At 40.7% G+C, this 13,147-nt stretch overlaps 1 protein-coding gene across 2 annotated transcripts in view; it reads right to left on the bottom strand.

Moving 5' to 3' along the window:
• MGAM2 (putative maltase-glucoamylase 2) overlaps positions 1-13,147 on the bottom strand; it is an 83,276-nt gene that overhangs the window by 40,012 nt on the left and 30,117 nt on the right. For both annotated transcript variants that reach the window (XM_087431879.1, XM_087431883.1), the window contains exons 15-24: positions 11,688-11,859; positions 11,028-11,144; positions 8,427-8,581; positions 8,196-8,280; positions 7,195-7,251; positions 6,571-6,695; positions 5,641-5,729; positions 4,794-4,843; positions 1,905-2,072; positions 609-764 (exon numbers count right to left, since the gene is read on the bottom strand). In XM_087431879.1, the coding sequence (XP_087288005.1) occupies positions 609-764; positions 1,905-2,072; positions 4,794-4,843; positions 5,641-5,729; positions 6,571-6,695; positions 7,195-7,251; positions 8,196-8,280; positions 8,427-8,581; positions 11,028-11,144; positions 11,688-11,859 (1,174 nt within the window). The remainder of the gene's footprint in view (positions 1-608; positions 765-1,904; positions 2,073-4,793; positions 4,844-5,640; positions 5,730-6,570; positions 6,696-7,194; positions 7,252-8,195; positions 8,281-8,426; positions 8,582-11,027; positions 11,145-11,687; positions 11,860-13,147) is intronic.

Below are 13,147 nucleotides of genomic sequence, written 5' to 3'. Positions count from 1 at the left end.
ATGAATATATTCATTTAAAACACACACACACATTGGCCTCCTGTAATGGGTGAGTGGTGAACGGCCAGCAGGAAGCCTCATCTGGAGACGGGGACCCTGAGGCAGGGCTCTGCTCCCAGGGTGCTTATTGCCCCCATTGTAATCTGGAGGAAGTCACTTATTTTCTCTGGCTTTCTTTCTCTCTATTTTTCAAGTGGAGAGAAACCGCTGTATCTTACCTTCCTGCTTGGACTCTCCAACAGATGAAAAAAAAAAAAAATTAGAGTACTCAATGCACAATGCATACCCAATGCATTATTGCTACGCTAAAGAAAAAATGGGAGTTTAAATGCTGTGGTTGGAGGAAAGAGAGAGCCAGAGTGGCAATGAGTTTCTTCTGAATCAGGATATCTGAGGAAAACACTGATCACCTATCACACGGAGTTGACAAAATAAAATTCCTCCGTTGGCACAGTATCATTTTTTTCCTGAAGAATGATTACTCTCTGAAGAATTGTTGATGGATTCAACCCATCAACACTTGGAAAGTGTTTTCTGGGTGCCTAATTACTCACAGGACAGTTTTTACAACTTCCTGCTCACTGTGGTAATCTGCTTCCAATTGTTACCTCCCAAAGGCACCCCCGCTGACTGCAGCTCTCCTCGGAGGCAGTGGGATCCTCAGGGTAGCAGTTGAACTTCTCCAGGTCACTGACTGGAAGATTCCACTCGATGGAGAATTCTTGTCCTAGTACCAGTCCCTCGAGATCAGTGATGCTCACCACCTGAAAGAAAAAGGAGGCCCTGGTGACAAACGAGGTGAAGTAGAGGCACCTGGATAACGTTCTTTCCTGATAGTCTGGAAGTCAGGACTAGGGAAGCTAGACCTTCGTCCAATACTACCTTGCCATGGGTTATTGGAATATTATTTTTTCTCCTCTGGGGCTTTTGACTTTCCTGTCAGGAAAATGAACTTGGCTTATTCCTGACCTTTCTCACCTCAAGGAGTGACTGTGGAATATTGAATGGGAAGGGCTTTGATCATGGTAAGGAGTAGAGATCACAGGCAGGGCTGTCATTTTCAGATTATTGTCCTCTAAGTGGGATGCTCACGCATTTTAATAATGGTGGCAGTAATATCAATAGCATAATCCTATGCTGTGAATAGTATGGCTATCTCCATTTTACGAGATAGAAAACTGAGGTTCAGAGAGGTTTAATGCTTTGCCCATGATCTCTCAGCTAGGGGATGGTAAAGCCAGGACTGGAACCTCATTCATTCTGCCTAACTCTGGAAATCAAGCTTTTATTCTCTGCTATATGAGTTGTCAAAATGGAATGGGCTGCTGCTCTAAGAAATAGTGAATTTCCCAGCACTTGAAATAGTCAACTAACAAATGGAATCTTTCATCAGAGATTATCACGTAAGGAAATCTATCCAATAAAACTAAAACCAGATTATCCCTTGTGTTTTATCCAACTCGCATGTTCTGTAATGGTATAAAAATAGTTTAAAACACTAAGGCAAAATATCAACTGTGTCTCAAAGAGAGTCTTTAACTTAAATGAAAGGACAATTGTGTAAATACTCTCCAGAATTAGGCCAATGTATTGAATAATATTTTCACTATATCACATCTGGGATCGGCATGTCTAGTTTTAAATTTGCCCAGAAAAGAACTTCCTTCTTTCAAGGTCCCAACTCCCACTGTCTTCTTTGGAGTTCCAACACAAACAAAGCCCAGGGGTCCACATTGAGCACGCACATGTTTCTCCCTCTTCATCACCCCTGTGAAATGGTAGATTTCCCACAATCCAGTTGTCTTTGTGACTGCCCAAAGTCAAAAGATCAAGGGAGAGCTGGCTGTCAGAATCTCAGGCCAGGGCTTTCAGCAAGGGCCCTGCAGGATGGAACAATCTCCCACCTTTGTTGAAGCACTGTAGACAATGTTTGAAATGGAGGTGGCAGCATTATTAAATAAGACAGTAAAATTAGTAGGTTCCTTGTCCATTCCCAAGATTGTGATATCTGTAAACATGAGGTTGTCAGGGTCCGTATAATTATTGTTTGTAATTTTTGCCTGTAGACGGTTCTGGAAAAAAAGAAAGTCAATTCAGAGACCTGGTACATCACACTCTAATTGTGCCCAAATTCCACTTAACATCTTTCTCTCTGAGATCTAAGGCACGTCCTTTATCTCTGGGGTTCTAAATGCTGTCAGGTGACCATCCCTAGGGTATTTTTTAACTCACACTCTTAACAGTCCTCAATATTTTAGTAATAATTCCTGCTCTCTTTGGTTCACTGGTTATGTATTGATTCTATCACTCAGAAAATATGTTCCTGACATCATGGCATTGTTAAGAGGACAAGATGGGTACTCAAAAAGAAAGCAAAAGGACACAAGCACAGAGGCCCATTGGCACACCAAGGTATGGACATACACAAACACACAAAATCGTGCCCAAATAATCTTTTCTTTTTATTTCAATGATGATGACAAGAGCTAAAATTTATGAATGCTTACTATGTGCCAGGCACAAAGTATTTTACATGTATTATCTCATTCGATTCTCACAGCAAACTATGAAGTTGAAGCTATAATAATCCCCATTCTTCAGATGAGGAGTCTGAGGTTTAGAGAAATTAAACAACTTATTCAGGGAACCACAGTTCAAAAGTGACAAAATTGAGCTATGACAAAGAAGGTGGAACTGAAGACTGAAGAGAAAAAGGACACTTTGATGTTTAAAAAGACTAGATGTCCCATAAACATGCCCAACTAATTTTTTGCAAAGGTGCCAAAGCGATGGAATGGAGAAAGAGTAGCCTTTTCAACAAATGGCGCTGGAGCAATTGGACATACTTAGGCAAAAAGTTGAAGCTCAACCTAAATCTCACATCTTATATAAAAATTAACTCAAAATAGATTATAGACTTAAATGTAAAAGGCAAAATATAAAAGTTTCAGGAGAAAATATTCAAGATCTAGGGCTAGAAAGAGTTCTTACACCAGACACCCAAAAACATCATCCAAAAAAGAAAAAAAGGTAAATTAGATCCATCAAAATTAAAAATTTCTGGGCTAGCCCTGTGGTCTAGTGGTTAAGTTTGGCAGGCTATGCTTCGGTGGCCTGGGTTCGGTTCCCGGGAGCGGACCTACACTACTTGTTGGTGGCCATGCTGTGGCAGCAACCCACATACAAAATAGAGGAAGACTGGCACAGAAATTAGCTCAGGGCAAATCTTCTTTAGCAAAAAAAATTAAAAACTTTTGCCCTGTGAAAGACTATTAAGAGGATAAAAAGAGACACTTACAGACCAAAAGGAAATAGTTACAAACCGTATATCTAACAAAAGACTGGTTTCTCGAATATCTAAAGAACTCTCAAAACTGAGCATAAAAACAAGTCAAAAAATCCAATTAGAAAAATGGGCAAAAGAACTGGATAGACATTCCACCCCAGAGAATAAGAGAATACACAGATGGCAGATAAGCACATGCAAAGAAGGTCAACATCATTACACATCAAAGAAATACAAATTATAACCACAGTGAGATATCACTACACCCTTAACAGAATGTCTCAAATAAAAAAATAGTGACAACGTCAAATGATGGTTATGATGCAGAGAAACTGGGTAACTCACATGAATGTTCATAGCAGCTTCATTTATAATAGCCCAAGACTGGAAATAGCCTAAATGCTCTTCATCAAGTGAATGGTTAAATAAAATGTGGACATCTATATCTTGGAATGCTACTCAGTGATAAAAAGGAACATTAGTTTTTACACAATAACTTGAATGAATTTTGAGGGAATTATGCTGAGTGCAAAAAGCCAGTCCCCAAGGAGACACACTACATGGTTCCATTTACATAACATTCTTAAAAGGACACTATTATGGAAATGGACAACAGATTAGTGTTTGCCGGGGGCTAAGGCAGGGGTCAGGGGAGGAAGCAAGAAGGTGCGGCTATAAAAGGGCAGCACGGGGGATGGTTGTGGTGATGGAAATGTTCTATATCTTGGTAGTATCAATGTCAATATCCACATTGTAAAATTGAGCTATAGTTTTATAAGATTTTGCACCAGGGGAAACTGAGTAAAGAGTATAAGGAAATTCTCTGTATTATTTATTACAACTGCATGGGGCTTCGTAATTATCTCAAAATAAAAAGTATAATTTAAAAATCAATATGAATTTCAAATAAAGGAGAGAAATCCCCACAAAAGAAATTTCTGCCCATGCACAACCAGACTTCTAAGAAAACCAAATTAGACTTTTCCCATCCTCTACAAGCCTCTGCCTTTCTTCCTCTTATTCCCCTTGGGAAATAGAGATAAGGCAAGTGATGTTCTGTATCTTCCAATCTCTCAAAACTGCCACTCAATACCTGTGCCCTAGGCCAAGTTTTAGGTGCTGGAAAGGAAGGCCATTATGGAAGAACCTCAAAAAGGCACCATACTACTCATCACCCCCACACACCACACCCCACATGCCACACACACCTGCGTCCCCTCAAATGAGGACGCATCTTAGAAGCCAGGACTCATTACATAAAACTTAAAGGCGGTAATTTTCTTTCCAGAAAAAAAGAAATTCTTCACTGATCTCATACTGATTTTTTATATGCTTATGTATCTAACACAGATTAAAAACTTTCATTTTAACTTTAATTCTTTCTGAGACCATCATAGTCAGGCACTGTCCCGATTCCATACGACTGAGCATCTATAGAAAACAAGAAACTCGAAATGCAATCACAGAAAAGAACGTACACTGTGTGTTGCTCAAAAACAATACTTACAGAGGTGACAGAAAAGTCATACAGAATATAATTCTTTTTAGTTACAGCATCTAAAAGAGAAAGATAGAGGAGCGCCCATTACTATAGGAAGCAGAGGAGCCGTGCAGTCATGCCTTCTCTTCCTTTGGAATGCCTCTGCCACCTAAATCTGCTCTCCCAAGTTCTAACCCCCATTTTTGTCAAACCTCCACAGAAGTTTCCTGGACCACTTCAACCCACAGTAACTGCTTCCTCCTCTGAATTCCCATGGCACTTTGTGGTACCATTTTGCGGGCATCTGAAACATTTTGACTTGCATTTGTAGTTATCCACATGCACACTGCATCTATCTTGCTGGACCAGGAGTTCCTCAAAGGCAATGTCTATGTCTCATTCACCTTTATATCCCCTGCATACAGTGCAATAATAAATAGCCAATAAATATTAATAAATGCTAATTCTAGGCAGGGCAGGATTTTTATATAATTAACAGATCACAAGCTGACGTGAGGTACTTATATGCAAATCTTACAGTGGAAAAACACACTACACAAATCTGATACCTCTCCCTCAATAGTAATCAAAGCAGTATTTCACAAATCTAGTAATAAAATGTATTGTTTCGTATGAATAATGATACCCAGAGAAGAGAATAAACTAAATCCAATAACGTCTGTTGCTGTGATACAGTCAATAACATGAAGTTGCTCATTTGAAGTCTATTTTAATGCATTGTGCTTGGCTAACCAAACTTTAAGAATAAACTGATTCTAAGCCTCAGTAATAATATGGTTAGTGCCATATCGGGCAACATGCAATGACTAATTTTTACAGAATATCGCAGGGAAGGTACCATAAGGAAGCCTACCTTTAGATACCCCATCATCCCAGTACAGTTCCCCCGTTGCTTCTCTCTTATAGTCCAAGGCAATAATGAGTCCCAGGGAATTCTTCCGACTGTAAAAGAGCAATTCTCAGTTTCAGAGAATGGGGAAGAGATAGAACTATGTTAAACCGGCCCCTTGCATGCCCCAGGGACAGATCATCTCAGAGTCTATCCAAGAAACTGTGTAGATATTGACCTTGCATGGAACCATGGAAGCTGGCTGCGGGACGACAGCAGAGGTTAGTAGTGAATGAGCATAGAGGAATAGTCAAGGAAGCAGTTCCTGTTGAAAAGTGGGTTTGTGATAATACTAATAATTAGCCCTGGTACTATGTACCAGGCATTCTTCTCAGGGCTCTATATACATTAAATCACTTATATTATTTCCTTTTACCCTCATAATAACTCTAAAAAGTCGAACTACCATCATCCCCAGTTTACAAATGATTAGCAGAAAGACAGATTGTAAATTGCCCATGGTACACATCTGGTAACACATCAAGTTTAGGGCTTCAACCTAAACTTTCTGGCTCTTGACCTTGAAGCTATGTTGACTTTCACGTGATAATCCTTATCTCCAATTTAACTTGAATTCTCTCATGCCTAAGGGAATCTACTTAAGGACAACTTCTGGCCATAAGGAAATTCTCAGGAGTGATTAGTTTGACTATTTTTATAATCTGATTCAATTCAAAGTGCAAGACTATGGAAATGGAAATGAATTCACTTACCCCCAGCTGAATGAGGGCTAAAATGCCAATTTAGGGCTGACCTTGAAAGGAGGGGAGGAAGATTACTGACTGGAGATGTTTTCCCTTTGCTTATCTACTTTTAGTCCCTATTTGCCTCTCCCATAATGCCCTGCCCTTTAGAGGACCAAAGCAGTCAAACCTTGAAGAGTGAGGAGCTTACCTGGTCTCTGTGGTTGTGTTTGGCTGCTGGGTAGGAAATATGTAGCCCCCTCGAAGGTGAAGTCCTATCTTTTCATCTGGGAGGAGCATCTCCACCAATTGTTTCCTCCATTGGATGGCTACTCCCTAACCAACAAAGGAAAACAGATCAGATAATAGGCTGTTTGGGATGGGAGGGATCTCGGAGATCATCTAGTTCAGTTGCCTCATTTTAAAGACAAGAGAACTAGAGCCCTCCAGAAGTGAAGCGACTTGCCCAAGGCATATAGGTAGTAGACAGCAGAACTGAGACCCCAACCCGCCCTATTTCTTTATCTTACACCATGCTGTGATTCCACAGCTAGACTTTAGTTCTCTAAGTTATCACAGCCTAAGGCTAATTACTAGTCCTGACAGCTGCATAGCAGCCAGGTTGATATAATGAAAATTCCCATAACCCTACCCCAGTTATTCAAATTACTTCATTGTACATTTGTAAAGGCCTTCCTCACAGAAAAGCACCCGCAATCAACTAAATGTAAAAAACCTTGTACTATCATCCTACCCCAAGTTCCCAAGGCTGCTGCCTTAGAATTGCCCTCTGCTAGAGGCAGGTCTCTGAGCCAAGCGGGGCTGCCTCACTTACTGTCTCATAGTCATACCAGATGGCATCAGGTATGTATGCCTGCACTTGGGTCACACCCTAGGGAAATAACAAAAATGAGCAATATTAGCATATCCCTTTACAGTTTACAAAACACCTAATGTGTGGTTGCATGAGCTTGTCTGAACACTCCTGAGAGATAATTGGGATCATCCCATTCTGCAAGTAAAATACAAATACAATACTCAGAAAGGCTGGGAAGTTTACCCAAGCAGAGCTGTACCTAGAAATTACTTGTTTTGCTTCAAGGCTCCTGAACTTCCTAAGAGAAGCAGAGAAAAGTCATTCACTGAGTTACTCATGTAATCTGACAGGTGCGAGGAGATCCGGCCAGCCAGGACCTCAGGAGAGCCGTCCAGGAGGACCACTTGCTGGTTAGCAGGACTTGCCATGAGATGGTGTAGCTAAAACACCAGCTTCAAGTCCCTTTGACATGAGTACATTTGCCATCTTTCATGTTTACACACTGATCAGCATAATCCTGATTTCTCCCCCACACTTCTCCATTCACCCCTGCTCCAAATCACACTTAGGTAGAGTATGTGTGGTCCTTCATACATGACCTCCAGAGAAACACCCTCCCCCTGCCCAGCATTCCTCTCTCTCTCCTTGTACTCCTCCCCACCTCTTCTCTTTTCCCAACCCAACCCCAAGAGCACATACCCTCTGGTCAAAGGGAAACACAGACAGATGGCCAGCCCAAACTCACCAAGACATTTAAAGCCACTGTCAATGCCATGGCCATATGCCTAAGGACACAGGATTTAAGGTAATTTGGCAAAATGGAAATTGGTTTGCTTGGTGGGGCAGTGGGACCAAGAATTACTATTTTTCTAATTTCCAAACTTTCATGACCTCTTTCTCATTTGTATTCATATTTATATTTAAATGCAGCCAAAGACACTCAGGATCCAGCTTATTCAGCCACAGAGCCATGAGGTCAAGTGTGATATTCCACCCCATTGTTCAGATTATAAACCCACTTCGTATAAAACAGGCGTGATGAGAAGTCCAGGCCCCCATAAGAACTGCTCGTACACCTCCCATGTAGCTGGGTCCTGGTAAAACCTGGAAAACAGAGACGGCAGGTAAAGCCTCCAATATAGGACAACAGCACCTTATGTGGCAACAAGGTCCTAACTAACCTTGTTAGTACTAACAAGGTAAATGAAATTACAATCTGAAAGGGAGTCTTTGAGGGTCAGGAAACTCACTCATGGACGAGGGGCCTTGCTACAGTCTCCCCCATGGTATGAGCGCGGTAGAAAAGACTGTAGAGATAAGGCAGGAGGGTGTAGCGGATGTTCAGATAATGTCTGGAGGAATTCAACAGCTGAGAGTTTTCACCAAAGGCAGCAGGATCCTGGTCCTAGAAGGAAATCACTAAATATTTCCATCATATTTTTAAAGTTTCCTTATGATAAGAAGCTTTCTCAGATGAAAGTAGCCATGTTCTGCAACTTGGAAGATGTCAAAGCATTTCCAGAACTGAAAGGATCTTGGTCTTGCTCCTTCATTTTATAGATGAGAAAGCAATATCAAATTACAGATTACCTGACTTTCCCAATGCAAAATTGCAAGCAAGTGGCAGAGTTTAAATTTGGCATGTCTTCTGAAGCCCAGTCTATGGCAGCCTCGGGGTGATAAAGAAGCCCACAGAGGTTACTATGGAGATAAAGGGGCTATAGTGGGCCTTGCTCCCTCCAGAGCTGCTCCAATTTGTTTTATATAGAGAGGTTTCTCATAATACTTCATTCGGAAAATAGTCATAATAATAAGTCGTACTACTACTAAAAAAGAATTTGAAACCTGTTGCCTTAAGCCACATTGCCTACCACCATGATCTGCAATCCATCATTTCCTTTCCATGCACTTTTATGGATTCATAATTTTAAAATTTATGTCTAGTTTTGTCTTCAATGTTTTCACCATCAAAATTTGCTTTATTTTCTCTACCCCAAAGACAGTGGCCTCTAGTTGTTCTTCAATATACAATGTGCAAAGAAATCATGAAAACAATTTTTAGCAGATTTTATCCAAGAGCAAAGAAAAAAACCCTTTTCAAGGGAAATCTAATTTTCTTAGGACTCAGAAACAAAATTTTCCGTCAACGATGGGCACTCATTTTGTTCATTTTCCTTGTAATTTGAAAGATATCGAAGATACACATGCCGTATTTAGACTTGTATTACTGGACTGAATTTTAGAGAAAATTATCTGAATTTATTCCTTTCTTTTGTTCCCTAAGATGCCCATTCCCCTCCTCTAAATAGAACTACTCCAAGAGACCACTCCATGCGTTCAACGTAGGGCTCATGAAAACCCTGAGGCCAAATACCAAAGAAAATAACACTCCACAACCTCCATCACTCTGGTCTCCAACTGAGAAAGTCTAGAGTTACACTATCCACTATGGTGGCCACGCTTCACAGGGGGCTATTAAACACTTGAGACGTGGTTAGGAAGACTGAGGAACTGAATTTTTCATTTTATTTGATTTTAGTTAATTTAATTATAAACCTAAAAACTGAATCAATGTAAAACATTTTTTCCCTTAAACATAACTTTACTGTTTTGGTAGGATTACACTTCACTTCAACTGCTGAAAATCTAGCATCCAAATTAAAATATACTGTGAGTGTAAAATGCACACTGAATTTTGAAGACTTAGTAGAAAGAGAAGAACATAAAATATCTCATTAATAATATTTTGTGTTAAACACAGGTTGAAATGATAATGTCATGGATATTCTGAGTTACATAAAATATATTAAATAATCGCTCTTCTTTCTTTTCACTTTTTAAATTCATTTAAGCTTACATGTGTGGCTCTCATTCTCATTCTGTTGATGGCACTGGTTGAGAGGAAAGGAAAACAAGCACTGTATCCTAGCAGCCTGAGCGATGTGAATGCTGTCATCTGTAGAAGCCCTTCCAGGCCATCTCTTCTGGAAGAGCACCCGCCCTACCTCCTCCCAGCCACCTGCTTAAAGGTTCAGAAATAGTTCATCTCTCTTTAGATCACAAATGGCTAGGAGAGCACAGGGAAAAAATACTTTGAAGATTTGGCTGTGAATCTTTCCCAAGTTAGAGACATGTCATTGGTCAAAGTCAAGAGCTGGAGCTAAAATGATCATCAGTAAGTTACTTTAATGAGCCTATTAGGAGCTAAACCACTTGATTTGAAACATTTACTCACAGATAACTTCATCAAAAAAAAGGCATCCTATGCTATGTACTCCTGCCATCACCAAATATCCCCTTAAGAGGGACTTGGAACCCACTTCTATATACTTGTCCATTAAAAATGTGATTTTGCACAAAAGAGGATAAAGGCAGGATGAGTCATGAGAAGTAGTGGGGTGTTCTCCTAAACCATTCATAGAATGCTAGAATGTTGTAACAAGGGGAAAAAATGTTCAGATCGCTGACATACACCTCCCTAAATCCTTCCTCCTTGCTCTCCCATATCTAGGAGTGGTTTCCCTTGTATTAATTGAAGCAAAATACCAGTGGACTCCAATTGTCCCATTTAATAAAAGGTGGAAACAGAAGTGATAGCAGCACCATAGACACTTTAACAATCCTTCTCCTCTTTGTTGGTGAGTTTCCAACAATAACACCATTCAATAATATACTTACTCCTTCCCACAAACCCTCACCCCAACACCCTGCATTTTAGGCCTATCACCCAAGATTTATCTATTCTGCTCCTGCACTTAGGGCCAACCTGTGGGATTTTCTTCAACCCCTCTTTGAGACTAAGTATATTAGGTAAGCCAAAAAGTTTCCATCACGTCTCTTGGGGACCTTACCCTGAACCCAGGCCCATTATGATTCCTTGATAGTGGATAAAATGCTCCAAGCTGCATCCACCTTCTGCAGAGTTCTTCTGTGACATCTTCTCTATAACCACAGATGTTGGCACCTACCTGGAGAACCAGCACACATATAAGCACAGTGGTCAGTGAGAGAGGAGAAAGCACTGACTGTGTACCTATATGATAAGGGAAAAGAGAATCTCTTATTCCCATTATCCCATGCTTAAAGAGGTCCCAGGCTTTCAGGGCAAGCCCCTAGTCAAATAGAAGAAGGAAGCAAGTGTGCATCATGCATCAACTGATGAGAGGAAAAGTGATTGTTGTATCAAGGGTTCTTCCTCAATATTCAGTTCCCAATTTTATACCTCGCTATTCACTGATGTTCTGTTGAGGGAATTTTTCTGTGATACTAATACATTTTACTCATTGTATCTCCTTCCTAACTTCAGAGATTCCATAGATGACAATCCAATGATAAAGTTTTACCATCCTATCTTCAGAAGGCAGCTCCTGTTACACATAAAAATTGGTTTTTCCAATACCCGTCACAGTGAGACATATGCTCCTTGGTTTTCAGGCACCCTCAAAGTCTGGTGATAGAAAGAATGTCAAAGGACAAAGGGTAAAAGTTCCTTGGTTGAGAGTGAAACTCACCAGGGGGATGCCAAACAGGTTAAACTCAAGGATACTAGGGATGGACCATCGGAGATCATCCCATGTGGCCGCATTGTCCCCCAACCAATGAGCAACAAATTTGCCAGATCCAGCAAAAGTAGACCTGGATAAGATGAAGTTCCTTTTATTGGGGAAGACATTCTCCATGGCCCTGAAAAGGAATACAGTCAATTGAATGCGAAGTGAGCTGTGAATGTCTAGGACTCACTATACCAAGGGCAGCAATGGGCTTTCCAACCAAACTCAGAAAAAACATGAAGGTATCATGAATCAGGGGAGCAAATTAGTTCAGCATTTTTTTTAAACTGTTTTTTTTGTGTGTGTGTGAGGAAGATCAGCCCTGAGCTAACATCTGCCAATCCTCCTCTTTTTTGCTGAGGAAGACTGGCCCTGGGCTAACATCCATGCCCATCTTCCTCCACTTTATGTGGGACGCTGCCACAGAATGGCCTGACAAGCGGTGCATAGGTGCGCGCCCGGGATCCGAACCGGTGAACCCCGGGCCGCCACAGCGGAGCACGCGCACTTAACCCCTTGCGCCACCCGGCGGCCCCAGTATTTTTTTTTTCGTTTTTTTTTTTGTGTGTGTGAGGAAGATCAGCCCTGAGCTAACATCCATGCTGAATCCTCCTCTTTTTGCTGAGGAAGACCAGCTCTGAGGTTTAGCATTTTTAAGAGCTTCTTTCTCACTTCTGGATAAAGTTTCAGACCTCACATAAGACAGTACAAACCTCTACAGTCCAGTCCCCCAAGGAATTTCTCTAGGCCCCTGTCCTCTTGATTATGTTTTCTCCATCTTATTGGATCTGGTTGTGCTCTGGCCCTTTGGGTGGACAATACATTGGAATCATGCTTGGGGTTCTTGGCCCCATCTTCTTGTCTACACAAAGCTTTTCCAGTGTCCCTTGGTTCCATGCCTTGCTGTCTATTCATTATCTCATTTAGCACAACATTAACTCAGGTTGGAGCCCTGTGCCTGCTGCCTGCCTAAGAAGAGACTTTGTACACCAGCTGGGCTCCAGGCACCTGGGTTCCTCTGAGGCTTCAGAATTTATTAGCAGCAATTCCCAATGTTAGGAAATCTTATTCTATGCAAAATAATATTAATTGAAATGAGTAAGTCTCAAAAGATGACATATGATACTTTTTATAAAGTTAAAAACAACTAAAATATTATTTTCATTGTATTATACATAAAATATTACATATCAAATAAAACTATATAGAAAGGAAAGCAAAGGAATTAAAAACACAGAATTCAGAATGATAACTACTTCAGGAACAGGGGGACATGGGGTGGGATAACATATAGTTAGACGTAGGCTATTTCTAGCTTTCATTCTGAGCATTCTTTTCCATAAGCACTTTACTGAAATGCCTCTTCCTCCCTTCTCTTTCCATGCTGAACAGTTCACGTCTTCCTTTAGTGTTGCAACATT

This window comes from Ceratotherium simum, chromosome 1 (assembly GCF_057802395.1).
Source record: "Ceratotherium simum simum isolate JZ-2026a chromosome 1, ASM5780239v1, whole genome shotgun sequence".
Lineage (NCBI taxonomy): Eukaryota > Metazoa > Chordata > Mammalia > Perissodactyla > Rhinocerotidae > Ceratotherium > Ceratotherium simum.
This window is presented reverse-complemented; position numbering and strand designations above follow the sequence as displayed.